General features: G+C 41.0%; 1 protein-coding gene across 2 annotated transcripts in view; it reads left to right on the top strand.

The window, feature by feature from the left end:
- The window catches only part of EDEM3 (ER degradation enhancing alpha-mannosidase like protein 3), a 48,301-nt gene extending 41,973 nt beyond the window's left edge, over positions 1 to 6,328 (top strand). Inside the window, exon 20 of one of the 2 annotated variants that reach the window (XM_038413302.2) lies at positions 2,396 to 6,328. In XM_038413302.2, the coding sequence (XP_038269230.1) occupies positions 2,396 to 2,802 (407 nt within the window). In that variant the 3' untranslated portion in view covers positions 2,803 to 6,328. Of the gene's footprint in view, positions 1 to 1,701; positions 2,223 to 2,395 lie in introns of those variants that run through there. The other variant, XM_043491148.1, reaches the window with a different exon arrangement.
- Positions 6,329 to 25,216: the final 18,888 nt, after the last annotated feature.

Below are 25,216 nucleotides of genomic sequence, written 5' to 3'. Positions count from 1 at the left end.
CAACATTTGCAGATAATACAAAACTACTCAAGATAGTTAGTCCCAAGCAGACTGCGAAGAGCTACAAGAGGATCTCTCAAAACTGTGTGACTGGGCAACAAAATGGAAGATGAAATTCAATGTTCATAAATGCAAAGTAATGCACATTGGAAAACAATCCCACCTATACGTACAAAATGATGGGATCGAAATTAGCTTTTACCACTCAAAGTGATCTTGGATTCATTGTGGATAGTTCTCTGAAAACATCCACTCAATGTGCAGCAGCCAAAAAATAAACAATGTTGGGAATAATTAAGAAAGGGTTGGATAATAGGACAGAAAATATCATATTGCCTCTATATAAATCCATTTTACACCCACATCTTGAATACTGCGTTCAGATGTGGTCGCCCCATCTCGAAAAAGATGTATTGGACTTGGAAAAGGTTCAGAAAGGGCAACCAAAATGATTAGGATTATAGAACAGCTTCCATATGAGGAGCGATTAGTAAGACTGGGACTTTTCAGCTTGGAAAAGAGACAACTGAGGGGGGAAATGATAGAGGTCTATAAAATCATGACTGGTGTGAAGAAAGTAAATAAGGACGTGTTATTTACTCCTCATAACACAAGAACTAGGGGGTGTCACCAAATGAAATTAATAGGCAGCAGGTTTAAAACAAAAGGAAGTATTTCTTCACACAACGCAAAGTCAAGCTGTGGAACTCTTTACCAGAGAATGTTGTGAAGGTCAAGACTATAACAGGGTTCAAAAAAGAACTAGATAAATTCATGGAGGATAGGTCCATCAATGGCTATTAGCCAGAATGGTAGGGATGATGTCCCTAGCCTCTGTTTGCTGGAAACAGATGGATGGATTACATGATGATTACCTATTCTGTTCATTCCCTCTGGGGCACCTGGCATTGGCCACTGTCAGAAGACTGGATACTGGACTAGATGGACCTTAGCTGTGATCCAGTATGACCGTTCTGATGAGATTAAAGTTGCCAGCACCAGTAATTTTACATATTAATTATCCTGCTTGTGTGGCTCTACCCATTCCATCAGCGTACATAGGGGGACATTATTTCTAGAGTCTTTTTTAACAAACTTTCCCCTGGATAAAGAAAAGGAGTACCCGTGGCACCTTAGAGACTAACAAATTTATTAGAGCATAAGCTTTCGTGAGCTACAGCTCACTTCATCGGATAATGCATCCGATGAAGTGAGCTGTAGCTCACGAAAGCTTAGGCTCTAATAAATTTGTTAGTCTCTAAGGTGCCACGGGTACTCCTTTTCTTTTTGCGAATACAGAGGAACACGGCTGCTACTCTGAAACCTTTCCCCTGGATAGAATTTAAATTCCAGTAATACTGCTTTTTTCAAACAGGATATTTGGGGAGCAGCATATGAACTTGAACTACTTCTTCTCTAGTAAACTAATATTAGCACATTCATTTTTCCCCATCATATATACAAAGCTGAAATACAAAGTTACAGCACTTCTGGATTCCTCACATGGAATCTTGATGTCCATCTATTTATACCAATAGATGAGCTGTTCAAAGTAGTTCTTCGCTATTAAAACCTTTCTGGGGTAACTGCAGTATAAACAAACCAATCCTTCACTTCCACCAAACAAGAGGATATTATGTGTTATGGATTTTTAATGCATATGTGCTTTCTCCTCTCCTTGTGCTACCATTGGAATTTCAGCAACAATATTTAAAGGTAAAATGATTCCAAACTACATTATTGATAGCAGTAAGTATCTTATATTAATAATCAAGTTGTATACAGTTGGACTACCTAGCATTCTTGAAAAGTTTCCTTTATTTAGCAGTGTCAGTTTTTTTTAGTTTTGAATATTTATGTAATTGAACCAGAAGAACCTTCTAATGTTAATGAAATGGGGAGCCAAGATAGGATGCAGTTTTATGTATTAGTATGTCTGAATTTAAATTTAAAAGAATAGATCATAGCTTTGCCAGTTTATCAGATTAAGACCTTGTGGCTGTACACACTACCTTTCATGGATCTTTGGGCTTCGCTAAAGACCAGTTTCGTAATACAAGAGCCATGGTGGGCTGAACTGTACGCTCATGATTAAGAGGCAGAAAACAGTGACATAAGAGCATTGCTAGCTAAGCCTGAAGAACCACTACAGATGCTAGTACCCTGAATTGACTAAACAATAAACTAACTTCATAGTTAAACAGTATTTGCAAAAAGCTTAATACACAGCACTCAAGAGGGACTAAGATTCTCCATACAATAAAAATCTGAACCTTCATGAGGTCTGGAATAAGATCACAGGAGACAATTGAAAATAAAATGTAAGTGTTCATTTCCCAGTGTATTTCAATTGCCTTTTGAAAGTACTTACAAAATTTTTTTCTTTTAAATAAAGATCTGGAAATGGAAAACATGGACCAGAAGTCATCTGAAAATGATTCACATAAGCAGAGACCAGAAGAGACTTCAGCATCTCAGGACCTCAGCTTGGTCAGTCAAGAGCCTGAAGGAGAAGAAAGTTCTGATGTTACTCACCTTGATTCATTATCTCCTGTTGATGCAGACAGTGATAGCATTTCCATTTCAAACCAGGAGTCCTGTATCACAGAAATCCATGAGGCTATTGTTCAAGAGACAGAAAGTACAGAATTAGATGACAAGCCTCAGGAACAATCTCAGACTGAGAGAGATTCCAGCTCCAACGTTAATTGGGATAATAAAGTCCAGCCGATGGAATCCATATTAGCAGATTGGAATGAAGATATAGAAGCATTTGAAATGATGGAAAAGGATGAACTATGACTTCTAATAACTTATTTGTGGATAAACAAAATGGTGGATTTGTTGGGTAAAAATGAGGCCCTAATATCTAAGAATTAGAAATTGTTCAGTATTGTGATGAGCAACCAGGTTTCACCTGGATAATAGAAACCCAGCATGTGTTATAATTTATATGGTTTTAATTTTTCCTGTTTCGAAATGGGAATGTGCAATTGAACTGTTTGTATGGCTCTATTGCATGGTGCTGTAATACAGGAGGTTTCATTCAGGGAATTAATCAGATTTCAGCATTCCAGGCTTCTGGAGAGCAGATTGCCTTGGCCTCTGGAAAGGTAGAAGTTGAATGTAATGGGATTAATGCACCACTTGTTGGTTGGTTATTGCACTTGAAGGCAATAGTCAGAGGCTATTCCAGTTGAAGGTTCAGTTTCACTGATAAGGCCTTTATGGAGAGAAATAGGTGCAACTGTGAGACATTTCCAGCTGTAATGTCTTTAAAACACAGCTAGAAACAGCTCAATTTGTCCTGACATTTATATCTTAATAAGATATAGCAGTGTTGCTCATCACTCCTTCCATCTGTTGTTTTGAAGAATGTCCAAGACGACTTGGATTTTTCCTCTTCTGCTCTTATTTAAACTAGAGGCTGCATAAACCAAAGGTAATGTGCTCTATTAGGAAGCTCTCTTAGGAAAATTAAGAAAGCTTTGCTAACTAGAGGTTCACAGTGATTATGAAGATTGTTACTTGAATTAAGGTAAATTGGGCAAAACACGTTTTAATACAATTTTTCCTTTTTTGGCCTTCCATGCTTAAAACATTCAAGCTTAAAACTACCCTAAGATACAGAACTTGGCATTATTATTGTTCTCTGAAAATTGAAATTCTCATCTATTGAGTATCTGACAGTTTGTTTTCTCTACAAGATCTATATCTGTCAGCCTTAAATTTGTAACATTTTGGGCAAGAAAGCCAGTATCAATAGTGAAGTACAGCTGTTTACCTTTAGTTATTGGGTCCATAATTCAAAATTTAGTGATGTGAAGTCAAAGAATAATTGATATGATACTTCGTGGCTTCTGGTTTGATTGTTGTTGTTGTTTTTTTTTTTAATACAGGTAAGCCTTGGTTCCTAATTTATCATGTTTTTGGAAGTATCCTCTAATTAAACCACAAATCTGTTTAAGCAAACAAGAAGCAGTTAGCTTAACTGTATCCAAATTAAAACTGCCAAAAATCTAGTTTAAGTTGATGATATATAGACACGGGTTTTAGTTAATTAGGGTTCAATTCAGTATTTAATCTTTTTTTCCTTTTCAAAGAGAGACTTAACACTGCCTAGATCACGCACCAGTCTAAAACTGAAAGTTTTTATATTTATATATAATCTTTATAACGGCAGGCAGATGTATCCCTGTCTGAAGTGCACCTTTCATTTTACTGGTGAGATTAAAATGTGCCGAATATGCAAATGTCAATCAGTACAGCCATACTGTATTGTACTTACATATATTCATATACGGTTTCAAGTCCCAGACAAATGTTGTATACATGTAATCTGACAGTGACACTTGCTTTCAAGAGTATCAAAATGCACAAGTACTTTTGAGAGTACGTTAGTCAATCATAATACTACACAGAAATTGAATGACAATTTAACTGAATAGAGGTGTAGTTAACTTTGAGATAGTGAAGCAGTAGGGAACTAGTGAATAAGTGTCCTTTTAAAATGTAGTTTTAATTTCTTTGCACAAATAAATAACTATGGAGGTTTGGGCTTAATATATTGGTACAGCGCTGAAGCTTAATACTTTGTCATTTTAGCCTGAGGGATTGATTTTAAAGGATGGGATTATTCCTCAAAATCTTTGAAGTGTCCTTTGTAACTTGGGTGCCCAGCTCGTGCAATTGAGGTATGCCTGGTATGGCCACAGAATCCAGTGACTTCAGGGTGTGTTTTTTTGGGCAAAAGATGATATGGCTGCAAGTGACCAGTTGCACCATAGGGTGGTATAGTTCAGAAATCATAACTCTAAAAAGGAGTTAGATATTTCCAAATGTCAGAATCTAGTGCCACTAATGAGGGTTTTTATTCTAACTCTACTGGATGTAGGCTACACTAATAAGCTGCACAGGTTCTGTGTTTATATTCTCTAATCTCACCATGGAAGTAGCTTCATTTAGGTATTTTTAAGGATTGTAGGTAAAGTGGTCCTCTGGTCATTACATTAGCAAAAGGTTTTTGTCAAATTCAGTTTTTAATATGACAGCTAAAGTTTTCAGTTCCTTCCTGCAGAAAGTGATTTAGTTTTTAACTCTAAAATTTGTCTTTAGAAACATTATTAGAAGTTGATGCTCTAATTCTCTGTCACCACAAGGTAATCATTTATGACTGACTAACCTTACATTAAGTGTAAGCACCAGCACAACAGTTCTGACACAGGCACATTCCATCCTCTGAAGTGAGGGATTGTTAAGAGAATCCCTTGATACAATTTTTGAAGCATCTATTGTGTGGTTGTCTACCTCAGATAAATGTTGTCCCCTTTTTTTGAGATAGTTTAACTTTAACTTTACCTTTTTAAGCGATTGACGGCCATAGATCCATGGTTTACAGAACTGATTCAGGTAAAGCAGACCTTTGGGGGAAAAAAAGGATAAATTAGGGGACAGTTTTATTCAGGTTTTTTCACTGTCTTTTTCCTAATACAGATGGAAATAGACTTTTTTTAACCTCTTCATATCACTCTAAAAATACAATAAAAGTTTCTTTAACATGTTAATGCCATTTTAAAAAGCAAAAGGAATGTGTGACTGAACAGAAGATAATTTTGGAAAGGAGTACAGTGTACTTTGCAAATTTTTAAGAACTTCCATTGTGCTTAGAGAATATTCCTCTTGCATCACTAAGTCAATATCATGTGTATATTTCCCTACTCTGATGGTACTATTTTGTTAACTAGAACACTGAGAGTTTAGGATTCTTATTTAGAACTAGTACATCTTATTCCATAATGTAATTCAAAGTAGCCAATTAATATCTCCTTTGATGTTAAAGGAATATTCTCTATTTTACACTTACTGTTTCGTAATGAAGTTTTAAAATAAACTGAGCATTATTTCTCCTCCTCTTCCCACCGTGGTTTTAGCTGAAGGCTTAGCTTTAGTCAGTGAAACAGTGTGTGGCGAGATTGTAGTGAATGTTAACAGGACACCTTATGCAAAGGCTTCAGTCAGAACATAGAAAAAACATTCTGTGAATGAAATGTATGTATGTTTGGATTTTATAGGATTTTTTTACCAGCCCAATTTACATCCATATATTTTCTTACGATGTAACTTATGAAATATCTAATAACAGGTGCTGTAATACTACTGTTGGGTTTTACTGTCTGGTGATAAGTGTATACAATATTTCTAAGAGCAACTGTGTACTGTGATGTAAAAGTCTGGGCTAAAATGTATATAATCCTTGTATATAATTGAGTACTGGATTATAATTGCAGATTGTAAAGATTTAATAAAATATGTAAATATTCTAGTCAAACTCTTTGAGAATTGCCTGCATGATCCATATCTTCGCTTTCTGGAAAGCTTTACCTTGGGGGCTTTATGCATCATCACTCACGGTATCAAAAGATATACAAGGAGTCATGGCCCATCACTCATTTCCTTCTGGCAGCCAGAGAAACGAGTTGCAACCTCCTCTAGCTGTTTAGTACCATTGAGCTGTACATCTTCCAGTTTAAATAACTGCTTTAGTCTCAGTCCAGAGGGACTAACACTCAGTAACAGTGTGACTAATAAGGTAACAAGTTGCACATGGTACCCTTCTATGGTGCGCGCGCACACATACAGAATTTCGCTTGTGCCAGGGAGATGCTCTGTTTATGGTGCTTGGCAAAGAGCCTTGTGGTTTGTTGGCATAGACGGAGCAGGGACTCACCCCACCTCCCAAACCCAGGTCTCCTGCAAGGCTTTACAGAAGATAAAAGCCTCACATCTAGCCTGATTTGAGCAAATGCGGGTAATTAAAACATTGGAACAACATGTGGTGGGGTCTCCATTGCATGAAGACTTCTCAGTCAAGATTGGATGTCTTTCTGGAAAGTAAGCTTTAGGGTTACATTAGCACCACAGGCAATGGTCTTGATGTACGAAATACTAGGCAAAAGTCTATGGCCTGTATTATACAGACAGCAAGATCAAATGCTCATAATAGTCCATTCTGACTGTCAACTGTGGTAATAGGCCCTGCACTTCTTTCTGAAGACTAAATCCTCGAGAGAGTAGGAACCTATTCCTCTTCCTCCTCACAAGATGCAGTGACCACCTCAGCTACTATCTCCCCTCTTAACTAGCCCTGAAAGATCTTGAAATCCTTAACCTACCTATCTACAGCATTATGCTTGAAACTGGCAGCTGTTCAGAGAAAACTCAGCCTGTTTGATTGCTTGGCTGCTGTGACTCCAATCCTTTATTGAACAGTACCTTATCATTATTAAACTGGCCAAAGACTTCGATGCATGGGGTATTCCAAATCTACTATGACCCACAAGTCTGCTCCACATAGCAAGAATAGTTTCTAGGTAGAAAGGTTTCAGAGTAGCAGCTGTGTTAGTCTGTATTCGCAAAAAGAAAAGGAGTACTTGTGGCACCATAGAGACTTGCAAATTTATTTGAGCATAAGCTTTCGTGAGCTACAGCTCACTTCATCGGATGCATTTGGTGGAAAATACCACCAAATGTATTTTCCACCAAATGCATCCGATGAAGTGAGCTGTAGCTCACGAAAGCTTATGCTCAAATAAATTTGCAAGTCTCTATGGTGCCACAAGTACTCCTTTTCTTTTTAGGTAGAAAGGCTTATTCTTAAGCTATTAATGCATAGCATATTCCTAGCCTACTCACTTTTTTAAAAACTTGGACCTGAAATCCCTGCAGCTCTTTGAAGCCATGGCAGGTTTGTAAGTACAATAGTTACCAAGAAGCTGTAATGCTTCTAGATAAACCCATGCTGCAAAATGAAAGATTCTCTACTGGGGCAATCTGCAACCAGACTGAGCTTGGGTCTGCTGCTGTTCCATCTCCTACTACTGACAGTCCAGCCTACTGCAGATTCCCATTCAAGACTCCACTCTGTTCAGTGACAAGATTTCTCAAGAGGCTATGACATGCCATTCCATCTGTTCATAGACCCACACCTATAAGATTTAAGCCTACCCCTCAACCCATTGATGAAACAAACCTTTTCAGGATAGCTCTCCATCCTGCTTTATTGACATCAGAGAAGAAGATTATTAAGTTGATGGGTGTTCTCATGCACAATGTTCCCTGAGGATAAGATGACCTAACAGTCTCAACCTCCCAACCAAACCACAAGAATTACCCAACAAAGACTAAGGCTAGGTCTACACTACTGACTTACATTGGTATAACTATATCCTACATGGGTGTGAAAAATCCACAGCCCTACCAAGCTAACCCACAGTGCTGTCAGTGGAAGGGCATCTCCTGTCAACATAGCTACTGCCTCTTGTGTAGGTGGAGTAACTACAGTGAGGGGAGAAGCTCTCCCATCAGCATTGGAGCATCTTCACTTAAAACGTTGCATTGGTGCAGCTGTAAGTGTAGACCTGCCCTAAACTACATAGCTTGTATGTCAAGAGTGCACTGAGCTATTATCTTTAGTAGATTTTGTTCAATTAAAAAGTCCCCTTGTTTATTTGTAGTTTATGGGCATAAACCCACAGCTATGTAACACTGCATCAAGACATGTTACAATTTAAGGGGCTGATTAAGTGTCACAGTTCTCAAGCCACTGAGCCAAAGCAATCGCCCCTAGAAGTGAGCAAATAATTTTTCGGTTTAGGGACCAACCAAAATCCCTTCCAAAAAAAAAATCTGTTTTCATATGAAAAAAAAATGGTTTCAGAACTGAAAATTTCATTTCAGATCAAACACACCAGAAATGGAAAAAAACTGAATGAATGAATTAAGTTTTTCATTTCTCTTTGGGTGGTGGTCATGTTTGCTTAAATATAGCTAATTTTCAAAATGAAAAGTGAAGTGAAGGATTGAAATGTTGTTTCTAAATGGTCAAACTAAACAGTTTAGACTTTTGCAAGAAAAGTTTTTTTGGCCCAAACTGTCAAATTTGATCTGACTTTACAGTTTCACAGCCCCCACAAAATGCATTTTCCATTTCTACTGTACTATTGACTGAAATTTTTTTACCCAGCTCTAATCATCCAGCTGAAATGCACAGCTGCTACACAGAGTATCATCCATTCTTTCACACACAATTACTCTCTAGGTATAACTTCAAAATCTGATATTCCATGTGGCTGTTTGTCTTTATTTAATTAGATCTTCCACAAGGATGATTGCTAGTAAAACTTTCAGGAATGTGACTCTATATATGTAGGCAATACTCAAAGTGAACCATGTACTCTGTTGTAACGAGTTCTATAATTTGATTCTCTGTACAGCTCCATATGACCCAGCCCACTTCTTTTAAAGTTCAAGTCATGGAATTTTAATTGAAAGAATTAAAAAGCAGCCCATGACTACAACAGGGTTCAAAAAAGCACTAGCTAAATTCATGGAGGATAGGTCCATCAATGGCTATTAGTCAGGATGGCAGAAATGGTGTCCCTAGCCTCTGTTTGCCAGAAGCTGGGAATGAGCTATGGGGATGGATCACTTGATTACCTGCTCTGTTCATTCCCTCTGGGGCACCTGGCATTGGCCACTGTCGGAAGACAGGATTCTGGGCTAGATGGACCTTTGGTCTGACCCAGTAGGGCCATTCTTATGTTCTTAGTGGTTCCCAAACCAGGGGTATGCATAGCCCTGGAGGTATGCAGAGGTCTTCCATCTAGATATTTGCCTTGTTTTACAACAGGCTACATAAAAAGCACCAGCCAAGTCAGTACAAACTAAAATTTCATAGACAATGACTTGTTTATACTGCTCTAAATACTATACCCTGAAAAGTACAATATTTACATCCCAATTGATTTTTATAATTATATGGTAAAAATGAGAAAGTAAGCAATATTTCAGTAAGTGTGCTGTGACACTTTATGTCTGATTTTAAGTAAGGTGAAACTTGGAGTGCGCAACTCAAATCAGAATCCTGAAAGGGGTACAGTAGTCTGGACAGGTTGAGAGCCCCTGAGCTAAAACATCTTTTATGTCTCATCAGTAATAATATCTTAATTTAACTTAACTGATTCGGTAATGACAAGAAGTTCCTTATACACATGAAGTGAGTAATTATTGCCCATTGTATAAATATTAACACTGCATAAAGAGACAGTAACTTTTAAAAACTAGTCATTCTTCTGTGTAACTAGTTACAACGGGCTAATTTTGCGAAAACCCATTGCCACAGCGAGACCTCAAACAGAGGTACTGAACAGCCACATCAGAACCATTCGGGGCTTTACCCAATAAATCAATCCCTTCAGTGCAGTGGTTCCCAAACTATAGCAACCTGTGAACCCCTTTCACTAAAATGTCAAGTCTCATGAACCCCCTCCTAAAAATGAATATTTCCAGGGATTTTCTCCTTTACCTGAGTATAAATGATAAAAGCAGTGATCTTGAAAATGTGTTTTTATGACACACTATTATTATTATTTATCATTACAGTATTTTTATTACATTATGAAAACAGCAACACTCTTCCAAGATCTCACTTTCGTAGCTTGTATCACTTTGAATAAGCCTGTTATAAGACAAGGCTCCTATGTTTCATCAAGGAGTATAAGATGTGAAACAGCATGAAGGTTTTTAAGAAGCCAACTCAAAGAGTTCCTCCTACACGAACATTCAGGTCTTGAGCAGTCCAGGCAAACCACGCACATTACAACAAAGCTTAAATTTGTTCTTCATAATAATTTTAAAAACAATACTAGCTGCCTATTTAATTTTAAAAACAGCAAAAAATATCCACCTCTCTTTCCATTTCTTACAAGGAGTCTTGACATTTAAATCTCCTCAGTGTGATAGATATGCTTGCTTTGATCTGCTTCGCGCTTGGAAGTCCAGGGGCTCCAAGTTGCTGGCCCTGTGCTGCCCAGGGTCCCTAGGGACAGCTCTGTCCGCCATTAGGGAATTTTTTCTCAAGAACCCCCTGTAACATTTCATGAACCCCAGTTTGGGAACCACTTCTCTAGTCTAGTGAAAGCAAGAGCGACTGCAGCAGATTTGATATTTCCTCCAGTAGAGGGCAGGTGTTCCACACAAACCAACCCATTCATTTCATTACCAAGTTAGATATAGTTGATTCCTCATTGCCAAGGCGCTGTAGGCTGAACTGGGAGTAATGGCCATGGAAATTATTTTCAGATCCTTTATTTTTATTGTTTAATAATAAAAATGCAAAAATCTCACTTGGACAAGAGCAAGGAGAGAGAAAGAAAACATTAGGGGCCAGTCACAGAATGGTGAGCATTTTTTGTTTTCACAAAACAAATTACTTTTGACACCAAGCACATAATTCGGGTGATAACTTCCAAAGGCCCAGTCCTGCAGCCCGCATTCCCTGCAGAGCGTAAGTGACTTCAGTGGGACTTCTCGCCCAACTCAGGGCTGTACGATCTATGTACAATATTGATAGAAACCAGTACTTCATAAATATGAAATGGCTCTATTTACAGGAATGTTGGTTTTGGTCTCCCTCACATCACTTAGCTCTTTTAACAGAGTGGCTGCCACAATTCCAACAGTTTATGCTTTTATCATTTTAAGTCAGATGTTTAGATTACTTTTGGATAATTTTCTGTATTTGATCTAGAATATACCCTTTAGCTTGCACTAAACTTTCATGCATTTAAATCCAAAAATAAAGACTAATTCTAAAATTCCTTATAAGATGCCATCTAAAAAAATCATTCTTCATTAGCACATGGTGTATGGCCAGCTCATGGAATGTGCTAGGAGCCCTCAACGTGCGTTTTCTTCATCGCGCGGTGAAGGTGCCCAGCAGCTTGCTGGATCTCAGGCCGTTAGAAGAGTCAGGCTGTTGAGATCTGTAAGTTTTAAGTACCTATTTAACAGATGGGTATACTGGCAGAGATGAGTTAGGGCCACATATCACGCTGCATGTTGTGGTGGGAATGGGAGGCAGATCTCACAATTCCCCATGCTCTGTTTTAACCACTAGCCAGACTTCTCCTCTGAAAGGGGACGTGATTTTGTAATTTTAGAATACTATTACTAGGAAGATAGTATAAGAGTACAGCTTAATACAGTTAGTTCTACTACAGGTACAAAATGGTGCTGAAGGAGACTTACAGTTGTTTGCATATCAGTAACTAATTGCCCCAAGCTTGGCTGAAACACCTGCAACTTTTTGAGATTATTACACAAGACTTAGGACAACATGATGGCTTTCACTGCCAGTGAACAGCCACGAATGCACAGCCATGTGAAATTCATGGCACTAGTTTGATTCTGCATTGAAGGCATTTTTCTAATAATCATCAGTTCCAAATTCTCGACAGTCTGTTCAGTCTTGCATGGGGGTTTAACAAACCAAACATCCTTTAAAGAAACAAGGGGTGCATTCTCAAGGATTCAGCTGGATGATTTGTGTCAGTCTAGGCAAAAAGGCTCAAATCCTCTTCCCTGCACAAAGCCTGTGTTAAACAAGCTTTGTGCAGATGGGTTACACAAGGGTTGGAGGAAAATTAATCCTTCCCCTTTCCTCTCCGCAGTGCATTTTGGCTCCTGATCCATACATGCTATGGTAGAGATTGTGCCCACACCCCACCCTGCTCCAAAACAAGCCTTCATGCTACTGGGGATGGTGGTGCCACAAAGGAAACACTATGGTATACAAGCCAGTAACTCCCCACAGCTCCCAACTAGCCAGCAACACCTCACCTATTCCACCACCCTATTGGGAATGGAGTTTACAACAATTACATGGGCCTGATTTAATCTGCCTGTGGCAGAAACAATTAACTTTATCACTGGTGCCCAGACTCCTCACAAAAGCACTTCTCCTAGAATCAATATGGCAAGACTCATCCCTGATAAATTCTATCCCCTAACTTCATTCTATAGACATGCCAATAAATGGAGGACTAAGGTCCAGGCATCTCACTGTGGCCAAGGGAATCTCTTTTGGCTAAAAGAGGTTTCTCCTGTGTGGCCCATTACTAACCAGGAGGATTGTGGAATTCTTCCCATCAATCTACAATTCCTGGAGAGGAGATTTTCATATAAGTATAAAATTCATTTATTTAAAGACTCATTAGCCATCAGGTATGAAACAGAGAGAAGAAAACAATTCTCTAAATGCCAAATACCCCTTCAGAGGATAGCTAGCCACCTAGTCTGGTAAGACACACACAAGGAAGAGCCACTGCATTTTATTCAGACCCTGCCAGATGCTCCTTGACCTCAGTGGGAGTGGAGGACACTCAGTGCCTTCCAAGCTTTAACCCACAGTGAGAATTCTCCATCTAGAGTGACCTGATATTTGTGCAGAGGAAAACGTACTATTCGGAATGAAAGGCAGCTCAAAAATGCCTCCCTATTTCATTATAAGGGTTTTAGGGTAAGAGCTCCCGCCAAGAATCCATCAGATGACCAGTGGAGGCTTACTGCTATTATTACACAGCAACAACAGATCAGCTAAAGCTGTATGCAGTTTGGTTGTAGCCATGTCAGTCCCAGGATGTTACAGAGACAACGTGGGAGAGGTGATATCTTTTATTGGACCAACTTCTGTTGGTGAGAGAGAGAAGCTTTTGAGGCACACAGAGCTCTTCTTTAAATCCTGGAAAGGTACTTCCAGCATCTCAGCTAAATGCAAGGTGGAACAGGTTGTTTAGCATAAATAGCTATCACATATTCTGAGGCAGTGGTTGCCAACCAGGGGATCAGAGACAGGTTTCAGGGGATCCGCCAAGCAGGACCAGTCTTAGACTTGCTGAGGCCCAGGGCAGAAAGCCGAAGCCCCACTGCATGGGAATGAAGCCCAAGGACCTCAGCCCCACCACCTCAGGCTGAAGCAGTAGCCTGAGCAACTTGGCTTCGCAGGGGCCCTTGTCATGTGGGGCTCCTGCCAATTGCACTGCTTGTTATCCCCAATGCTGGCCCTGGCTTTTATATGCAGAAAACCAGTTATTCTGGCACAGGTGGGCCATGGAGTTTTTATGGCAGTCATAGGACAAAAATGGGAGTTTGTGGGTTACAGCGTGTTGTAATAAGCCATAAATCCATTATCTCTGTTCAGTCCATGATTTGTGGTGTCCAGCAGAGTTATGAATTTAAGCTCCCAGGCTCATCTTTTGAAAGTGTTGTGCAGCTTTCCTTTGAGGATGAGGACTGATAAGTCAGACAGAGAGTGTGCTCTGTGAAAACTGTTCACCCACAGATGATGTGGTGTTTTTGTCTTTTATCGTTTTCCTGTGGAAGTTCATTTGAGAGCCCAGTAATTGTCTGGTTTCACCCATATAGTTGTTACTGGGGCATTTAGTGCACTGGATGTACCACATGTTGTGGTAGGCATGTTTTGGACCCATGGATCTTGAAAAGTGTGGGGGGTGTTGACCATTGTAGCAGTGGAGATATGTCTGCAAGTTTTGTATCTGCTGTTCTAGCAGCATCTGGTGCCACTTTGAGTTGGTGTGTCCTGGTCTGTGGGGAGCTTCTGATGATGAGCTTTGGGGGTTGTTTGAAGGCCAGAAGAGGGGATTCAGGAAAGATTTCATTCAGGATGGGCTCCTCATCAAGTATTGGTTGCAATTGTTGGATGATAACCCATATGGGTTTCAGTGTGAGGTGGTAGGGGACAACTAGGCGTGTGAGGTAGGAGGGGGGTTTATTTCTATATTGAATCAGGTTCTCTCGGGGTATTTGGATGGCCTGATCCATGATGCGATCTACTTTTCTGGTGGAGTGTCCTTATTTGGTGAAGTTGTTTTTGTGTGTTAAGGTGCGTAACCCAAACTCTTTCCTTGGAGAATATTCTTTGTTGTCTGAGTGCCTGACTGTAGATAACAGATTTCTTGGTGTGTTTGGGGTGGTACTGGATTTGTGAAGAAAGGTGTGGTGATCGGTGGGTTTCTTGTATATGGTTGTCTGTAGGATTCCATTGTTAAAGTTGATTGTGGTGTCCAGGAAGTAGATGCTAGTGTGCGAGTGTTCCAGAGAGTGTTTAATGGAAATCTATGATGGAGTTTAAGCCGTCTGTCCAGAGCATGAAAATATCAGCGATGCATCTCAGGTACATCATTGATTTCATGGTGCTGAAGCTGGACTTCAGCTAAAGTAGTAGTATCAAACTTATTAAAACAACTGGTGCAGGGAGAAAAGTAAACCACACACATGTGGATAATGTGTAATAAAGAGAGGCTGCTGCACTAGAAAGATTATGTAAAGAAACTGGCAATCAGAAATAGCTCAAAGTAATGTAGTCACAGAGAATTAATACGCCAATGTGGAGGAGAAAGTGAAGCTGCTTCAACAGAAACAGCCTTTTTGAAAGGCGGACAGCCTGGAGTTTTATCAGGGATGGACAGAAATGGAAATAAAGCAACATGCCAAAGGAAGATAGGAAGAAAATTATTCAGAGGCCCTCAAATTAAGAAATGTGCCCAACATTCTTACACAAACCAATGCCTCTCAGAGAGAGTGGATTAAAATTAGATAAAAAAATTTACCCAAATTTACTCAGAAACAGTGCAGAAAAGTTTGCAGTCTGATAAACAGCCAGAGCATGAGGAGTCCATAACATTTTCAAAACAACTAATCCCAGTGTTAAGAGGACATTTCTTTTCAGATAATCTGGAAATAGCAACAAGCCACTATTCCATTATGCTACATGGAGGGAAAAGGTGGTGGAGAGGTAACAGGCAAGCACACAGCCTTCTGCTTAGTCTCACTCTGGAATCAAGATATGAAAATGCTGGCAGGGTGTTGGCCACAAAACTTGATGGAACAATAGGGAGATGAATAGAGATGAAACAGCAGCTGAACAGTGGGCACTCAGGGTGAATGGTAACTAGATACACTCAGCCTACTCTACACAAGGAGAGAAGTTTCAGAATAGCAGCCGTGTTAGTCTGTATTCGCAAAAAGAAAAGGAGTACTTGTGGCACCTTAGAGACTAAGGAATTTATTTGAGCATAAGCTTTCGTGAGCTACAGCTCACTTCATCAGATGCATTCAGTGGAAAATATAGTGAGGAGATTTATATACACACAGAGAGAACATGAAACAATGGGTTTTATCATACACACTGTAAGGAGAGTGATCACTTAAGATGAGCTATTACCAGCAGGAAAGGGGGCGGGGGGGGAGGGAGGAGGAAAACCTTTTTTGGTGATAATCAAGGTGGGCCATTTCCAGCAGTTAACAAGAACATCTGAGGAACAGTGGGAGGTGTGTGTGTGGGGGGGAGAAATAACATGGGGAAATAGTTTTACTTTGTGTAATGACCCATCCACTCCCAGTCTCTATTCAAGCCTAAGTTAATTGTATCCAGTTTGCAAATTAATTCCAATTCAGCAGTCTCTCGCTGGAGTCTGTTTTTGTCATTACACAAAGCAAAACTATTTCCCCATGTTATTTCTCTCCCCCACACCACCCCCCACTGTTCCTCAGACATTCTTGTCAACTGCTAGAAATGGCCCACCTTGATTATCACCACAAAAAGTTTCCTCCTCCCCCCCACTTTCCTGCTGGTAATAGGTTTCAGAGTAGCAGCCGTGTTAGTCTGTATTCGCAAAAAGAAAAGGAGTACTTGTGGCACCTTAGAGACTAACAAATTTATTAGAGCATAAGCTTTCGTGAGCTACAGCTCACTTCATCGGATGCATTTGGTGGAAAAAGCAGAGGAGAGACTTATATACACTTATCTTAAGTGATCACTCTCCTTACAATGTGTATGATAAACCCATTGTTTCATGTTCTCTGTGTGTGTGTGTGTGTGTGTGTGTGTGTGTGTGTGTGTGTGTGTGTGTGTGTGTGTGTGTAAATCTCTCCTCTGCTTTTTCCACCAAATGCATCCGATGAAGTGAGCTGTAGCTCACGAAAGCTTATGCTCTAATAAATTTGTTAGTCTCTAAGGTGCCACAAGTACTCCTTTTCTTTTTGCGAATACAGACTAACACGGCTGCTACTCTGAAACTCTCCTTACAGTTTGTATGATAAAACCCATTGTTTCATGTTCTGTGTGTGTATATAAATCTCCTCACTGTATTTTCCACTGAATGCATCCGATAAAGTGAGCTGTAGCTCACGAAAGCTTATGCTCAAATAAATTTGTTAGTCTCTAAGGTGCCACAAGTACTCCTTTTCTTTTTACAAGGAGAGAAGATTCTGCAGGTGAAATAGCCACACTGAGGGGCTAAACAAGGATGTTCACACTAAACAAATCACCTGTGGCGGGGGACACTAGCAGAGCAGCCATTCAAGAGTCCTCTGTGCCCTCTGCACATTACTTTGGGAGATGGGGATCTGCAGGAACCTCAAATCAGGCTGTGTAGAGGGACTATTTGGGAGCAGAGGGTAGGTTCAAGAGCTATGTTTAGGCAGATCTAGTGGCCTGAAACTCTAGCAAAGCAGCAGCTGATGCTATTCTAGCCCAGGTACCCAGATAAAACAGTGATGGGAATAGTGTGTTTGCCTAGCTACTTTAGATTGGGGTGTCAAACTCATTCTGTCCCAGGGACTGAATTCCATTTCTAATTATGGTCCATTGGTCCAGGGTATAAATTTAGGACCATGTGTCTACAGTCGCTCTCCTGCAGATGTAACAAAGGGAAGTTTTCACAAAGATGAAGGCTGAAATAACTGAACTTTCCATTATTACTTATTTGTTCAGTGGCTTATGTCACTGAATAGGAAAATATGCTTGCTTTTAGGAGCCCCACTGTTTCTGCCCTTCCTCTCTCTCTCTCCATTGTTTTAGTCTCCCCTCTGCTCTTCTTTCCCTGCAACAATTCCCACTCTCCTTTCCATTTCATCCCCTAAAATGATCCATAATGCAATAGTTAAATGTTGACATTAAAGTATTGTTGTTCGGCATCACAATTTACATCCCAGTGTGACTGAAAAAGACAGAGGAGTCCCCACTTCTCAGAGACATTTTTTTCAGGCTATCAGCAGACTCAGGCAGACATCACTCCCTCAGTTACATTCAGCTCATGGTTGGCAGGTTATCTTTGAACTTGTGAGGACCAGAAACATGCATTTAAAAAAAAAGTTTACATTGTGCACAATCTGATTGTCTCACACAGGTAACAAATTCATCATGTAGGCCAGGGGTTTGACACCCTTGAAGGGAGCCATGCCCACAAAATAGGGTGAGATGCTTCACTCCCCACTCCCAGCCATGCTGAGCTGCCCACCAAAAAGCTGGTGATTTGGGCTATATTTCACCCTGACACTGATCTCCTGGCTCTGTCCTCTCCCTCCCCACTTAATGCTGAGGCACCTCTGATTGTTTGTTCACCGCTTATAGAACAGGACAGGGTTAAATCCATTCCCTCCAAGAAGAGTGTTCTGTGTACTAAAAAAACCTTCCCCAGCAGCTGAAGTCAGAACAGCATGGGAGAGAGCGTAGCACTGGGAAGCCAGCTTCAGAGCTCTGCTTGGGGGTTCTAGCCAGCAGATGGTGAAACTAGATCAGAGGTTTGAATCAGAACATTTAAAAAAAATTCCACTGGAAATACAAAGCAAAACAGAAGCAGCTGCATCCTCATTCCCTACTCTCCTCCATTGCCCTGCTTCAGCTTCATAGACTGACTCAAAGCACCATTCACTCCCCTCCTCCCCCCCAAGATGCTGCAATGTGTCAATTCCATCTCCCTGAAGTTATGTAAGGTCCTGCTGAATGAGCTAATCGCACAAGACAAGCAATGCTAATGTGGAACATGAACGTTTCATTCTAATCTCTATTCTGATTTTTTCCTATCTGAAAAATTACAAACCTTTGTAATTCAATCAGACACAATCCTTGGCATATGGGTGTGGAATCTAGTTCACCTGGGAAAGATTAGTAGCTTTTCTTAATTACAAGAGAGTCATCTATCTTAATATACTGAAAACTGCCACAAAATCCTTCTAGCTGAGAGGGTATCTCATGCTCTGAGATTGGTGCATTTCCCAGCACCCATGCAAGCTGTTTTGTCAACTCTCACAAGCTACGCAGGGCCAATCTTGTTCATTATTTGGACAGGAGACTAAAGGAAAGCTCAGAGTGGCGTAAAAGGTGGTGACGACTCCTCAGTGTGTGATGCCTTTCTAATGAATCAATGCCCAAAGGGGCCGTTGTTCAGCTGGAAACACACACACACACACACACACACACACACACACACACACAGAGAGAAAGAAAGTGAATATCTGGTCCAAACAAAACCTTCCATTATAACTCTAGTGGGAGGTGAAGTATGAATAGGGTGACCATATTTCCCAAAGGGAAAATGGGACAATGCGTGGGGCTGTCCCAAGGCCCTCCCGTGCAGGGATGGCCTCAGTCACTCGCCCAAGCCCCACTCCCACTTCCCCATGCACGGGGATGGCTCCAGTCTCTCGCCCAAGCTCCCCCGCCCCCCACTCATGTGGGGCTGGCCCAAGCAGCTTGTGCAAGCCCCCATCCCGCGGGTCTGGCATCGCTGCTCGCTGAGCCCTGCCTGCATCTCGTGCGAGGCTGGGGTTGTTGTCGCTGCTTGCCCAAGCCCTGCCTCCCACTCTGTGCAAGGCTGGTGTCACCGCTCACCTCTCCGACGTTCCTCTAGTATGCACCCTACTTTTTGATCAGTTGGCAAGAACAAACAGGATAAATGCCCATCTTGCCAAAAAAGTTGGGACAGCCAGGACAGGGCTTAAAAAAGGGACTGTCCCAGCCAAAATGGGATGTATGGTCACCTTAAGTATGAATATTTATAATCCCTACCTCCGTTTCCTTTTCTGTATACAGGGAATACTCTTAGGGAGGCAGCATAGTCTAGTCCATAGGGCAATGAACTGGGATTCAGTCCTGTTCCTGGCTCTACTATCAACCTGCTGTAGCCAAGTCACTTTACCGCTGTGGCTCTGATCACCCTCCTACCCTTCGTCTTCTCTATTGAGATTGTAAATTTTCCAAGGCAATGTTATCATCTCTTGCTGTGTGTCCCACACAGTGTCTAGCCAAACGAGGCCCTGATCTCAGCTGCGATCCCTAGGTGTTACCATAATACACATCATAAATACACTGGTGATGTCTGGGACAAAGGGCCTGATCTAAAGCCCACTGAAGTCAATTGGAGTTTTCTCCTGGACTTCAGAGAGTATGTGGGATCAAGGCATAGGAGTCCTAGGTACAGCACGAGCAACACCTCTCCTAAACTTCATCTCCCTTACAAATATCTTCTTCCTTTCCCCGTCTTCCCTCAATCCTTGTCTCTGTGATCCTCTCTTTCCTTCATTCTTGCAGTTCAGCAACTTATCAGTAGTTTTAATTTATGATGTATAAAGTCCTATGGCAAATTGCTTTGTTGCAATTTTGCATCCCCAGTTCTGATACTGTACAAAAGTTTATTTAACAATAGCAGCAAGTAAAGAATTGGACTTTAGGTTCATAGATACTATGGTCAGAAGGGACCATTCCGATCATCTAGTCTGACCTCGTGCACAATGCAGGCCACAGAATCTCACCCACCCACTCCTACGAAAAACCTCACCTATGTCTGAGCTATTGAAGTCCTCAAATCGTAGTTTAAAGACTTCAAGGAGCAGAGAATCCTCCCTCAAGTGACCCGTGCCCCATGCTACAGAGGAAGGCGAAAAACCTCTAGGGCCTCTTCCAATCTGCCCTGGAGGAAAATTCCTTCCCGACCCCAAATATGGCGATCAGCTAAACACTGAGCACATGGGAAAGATTCACAAGCCAGATGCTACAGAAAATTCTTTCCTGGGTAACTCAGATCCCACCCATCTAATATCCCATCTCAGGGGATTAGGCCTATTTACCCTGAATATTTAAAGATCAATTGATTACCAAAATCACATTATCCCATCATACCATCTCCTCCATGAGTTTAATCTTAAAGCCAGATAGATCTTTTGCCCCCACTGCTTCCCTTGGAAGGTAATTCCAAAACTTCACTCCTCTGATGATTAGAAACCTTCATCTAATTTCAAGTCTAAACTTCCTGGTGGCCAGTTTATACCCATTTGTTCTTGTGTCCACATTGGTACTGAGCTTAAATAATTCCTCTCCCTCTCCAGTATTTATCCCTCTGATATATTTATAGAGAGCAATCATATCTCCCCTCAACCTTCTTTTAGTTAGGCTAAACAAGCCAAGCTCCTTAAGTCTCCTTTCATAAGACAGGTTTTCCGTTCCTCGGATCATCCTAGTAGCCCTTCTCTGTACCTGTTCCAGTTTGAATTCATCCTTTTTAAACATGGGAGATGGGAACTGCACACAGTATTCCAGGTGAGGTCTCACTAGTGCCTTGTATAATGGTACTAAAATCTCCTTATTCCTACTGGAAATGCCTCTCCTGATGCATCCCAAAACCGCATTAGCTTTTTTTACAGCCATATCACATTGGCAGCTCATAGTCATTCTATGATCAACCAATACTCCAAGGTCCTTCTCCTCTTCTGTTACTTCTAATTGATGCGTCCCCAGCTTATAACTAAAATTCTTGTTATTAATCCCTAAATGCATAACCTTACATGTCTTACTATTAAATTTCATCCTATTACTATTGCTCCAGTTTACAAGGTCATCCAGATCCTCCTGTATGATATCCCGATCCTTCTCTGAATTGGCAATATCTCCCAGCTTTGTATCATCCACAAACTTTATTAGTACACACACTCCCACTTTTTGTGCCAAGGTCAGTAATAAAAAGATTAAACAAGATTGGTCCCAAAACTGATCTCTGGGGAACTCCACTAGTAACCTCCCTCCAGCCTGATAGTTCACCTTTCAGTAAGACCCGTTGTAGTCTCCCCTTTAACCAATTCCTTATCCACCTTTCGATGTTCATATTGATCCCCATCTTTTCCAATTTAACTAATAATTCCCCATGTGGCACGGTATCAAACGCCTTACTGAAATCTAGGTAAATTAGATCCACTGCGTTTCCTTTATCTAAAAAATCTGTTACTTTCTCAAAAAAGGAGATCAGGTTGGTTTGGCACGATCTACCTTTTGTAAAACCATGTTGTATTTTGTCCCATTTACCATTGACTTCAATGTCCTTAACTATTTTCTCCTTCAAAATTTTTTCCAGGACCTTGCATACTACAGATGTCAAACTATCAGGCCTGTAGTTACCCGGATCACTTTTTTTTTTCCCTTTCTTAAAAATAGGAACTATATTAGCAATTCTCCAATCATATGGTACAACTCCTGAGTTTACAGATTCATTAAAAATTCTTGCTAATGGGTTTGCAATTTCAGGTGCCAATTCCTTTAATATTCTTGGATGAAGATTATCTGGGCTCCCCGATTTAGTCCCATTAAGCTGTTTCAGTTTCACTTCTACCTCAGATATGGTAATATCTACCTCCATTATCCTCATTCCCATTTGTCATGCTATCATTATCCCTAAGATCCTCTTTAGCCTTATTAAAGACTGAGGCAAAGTATTTGTTTAGATATTGGGCCATGCCTAGATTATCCTTAACCTCCACTCCATCCTCAGTGTTTAGTGGCCCCACTTCTTCTTTCTTAGTTTTCTTCTTATTTATATGGCTATAGAACCTTTTATTATTGGTTTTAATTCTCTTTGCAAGGTCCAACTCTACTTGACTTTTAGCCTGTCTCACTTTATCCGTACATGTTCTGACCTCTTTCCTTGCTGATCCCTCCCATCTTCCACTCCCTGTATGCTTTCTGCTTCTTCTTAATCACCTCTCTAAGATGCTTGCTCATCCAGCTTGGTCTACAACTCCTGCCTATGAATTTTTTCCCCTTTCTTGGGTTACAGGCTTCCGATAGCTTCTGCAGCTTTGATTTAAAGTAATCCCAGGCCTCCTCTACCTTTAGATCCATAAGTTCTTCAGTCCAATCCACTTGCCTAACTAATTTCCTTAATTTTTGAAAGTCAGCCCTTTTGAAATCAAAAACCCTAGTTGCAGATTTATTTTTGTTAATCCTTCTGTTCAGTTTGAACTGAATTAGCTCATGATCACTTGAACCAAGATTATCCCATACAACCATTTCTTCTATGAGGTCCTCACTACTCACCAAAACCAAATCTAAAATGGCATCCCCTCTAGTCGGTTCAGCAACTACCTGATGAAGGAATCCATCAGCTATCACATCTAGGAAAATCTGAGCCCTATTATTATTATTACTAGCACTGGTCCTCCAGTCTATATCTGGGAAGTTAAAGTCTCCCATGATCACGCAGTTTCCATTAGTATTTACTTTATTAAAAACATTAAAAAGGGCTCTATCCATATCCAGATTAGATCCCGGTGGTCTATAGCACACCCCAAGCACTATCGTAGGGGAGGCTCTTCTAGTTTTCTTCCCCAATGTAATTTTTGCCCAGACGGACTCTGTCTTATCCATTGCATCGCTTCTAATTTTTTTACATTCTACCTCATCATTGATATACAATGCTACTCCACCACCTTTACCTTTATTTCTGTCTTTCCTAAACAGCACATACCCTTCAATACCCGTAGCCCAGTCATGACTACTATTCCACCATGTTTCTGTTATCCCTATAATATCTGGTTTCACTTCCTGCACCAGTAGCTTTAGTTCCTCCATTTTGTTACCTAGGCTCCTCGCACTGGTGTACAAACATCTTAATTTTTGCTGTTTGGGCTCACTCACATTTTGTACCCTATTAGGCATAGTCATTCTACAGCTAGTATAACCTGTTAGATTGGTATCCACACTGCCCTTCCTCCTTGTGTACATTCTCCTACCCACGGCTGTATTCTTTCTTACTTCGTCTTCTTCCCTTTCAATGCTAAAATGTGGCGTGGAGATTACCTGGACATCTCCCAACCATCTCCCCCAAATTCCTAGTTTAAAGCTCTCTTAATCAGTTGTGCCAGCCTCCATCCTAGAAGTCTATTTCCTTCCCTATTCAGATGAAGTCCATCCCGAGAGAACTGTCCTCTGTCCATGAATGCCTCCCAGTGGCCATACATCCCAAAGCCCTCCTTATAGCACCACTGCCTAAGCCATCTGTTGATAGTCATAATCTTGTCACACCTTTGTTGCCCTTCTCTAGGAAGAGGCAGAATCCCAATAAAGATCACCTGAGCCTCGATTTCCTTAAGTGTCTTCTCCAGCCTAGCATAGTCTCCCTTAATACTTTCCAGTGAGAATCTAGCCATATCATTTGTTCCCACATGAAGGATAATTAGGGGATTCTTTCCCGCTCCCTTTAGGATCCTTTTCAACTTCAGGTCTACATCCTGTATCTTAGCACCTGGAAGACGGCACACCCTTCTATTTTCTGGATCAGCTCTGGTTACAAGCCTGTCTATTCTTCTCAATAAAGAGTCCCCGATCACATAGACCTGCCTTTTCCTGGTGATGGTGCTATTCTCCAGTCTCTCCCCTGTTCCCTCTGGCTGCAAGTTCTTTCCATTCCTATTCTCCCCTATAATCCTCTTCAACCCATCCTGTATCCTCCTGGGGCTCATATTTAGTGTAGTCTCCATTGACTCTTCCCCTTTTCCTATAGGACTAGCCTCTCTTCTCTTCTTCCTTGCCCTTTCACCTTCAGCGACTACCTGCTGAGCCCCTTCTTCATTTTCCACCTCTGCAAACCTGTTCCTAAGCTCTATTTCTCCTTCACTAGCCCGTCTTTTCCTCTGCCTGGTTCTTTTAGTCACATGCTTCCACTGACCACTTTCCTCTCCCAGTCTCCCCTCAAAATTCCCCACCCCTGCTTCCATCTGTAAGTCTGACCTTTTTCCTTCAGATACCTCATGTCTTTGCTCCATCATCTGCTCAAACCCCTTCCTAAACTCAACCAGACTTTCCACCTGCATCTCCAAACCTCGGATCTTTTCCTCCATCAGCTCTATCAGATGGCATTTCATGTAGAAAAAACTCTTACGAGGTCCCCCCTCTAGGATCATGTACATACCACAGCTTCTACATCCAGTCATCCTCATTGTGTCTTCCACTACATGGGTCACTCCCACTGCTGCCTCTGTATCTGTTATCGCCTTCCCACCTAAATCCTGTTAATCTGGGAAACACAAACCACACCAAAACCCACCCCCCACAGCAAAAAACAAACCCCAAACAAGCACCACAATACAAACTCCCACTCAAACACCCCTGTTTACAGCTCTGTTTGCTGGCTCCTGTGCCACTGCAGCTGTCTGTGCCACTGCCTGACTGGCTGGCTACCTTTATAGGACCCCTAGTCAGAGACGCCCCGCCCCCTAATCAGGGCTCAGCTTCTCTCCCAGCACAAAGCCC

Source organism: Dermochelys coriacea, chromosome 8 (genome assembly GCF_009764565.3).
Source record: "Dermochelys coriacea isolate rDerCor1 chromosome 8, rDerCor1.pri.v4, whole genome shotgun sequence".
Lineage (NCBI taxonomy): Eukaryota > Metazoa > Chordata > Testudines > Dermochelyidae > Dermochelys > Dermochelys coriacea.
The sequence above is the reverse complement of the archived record's forward strand: the minus strand, read 5'-3'. Positions and strand labels throughout refer to the sequence as shown.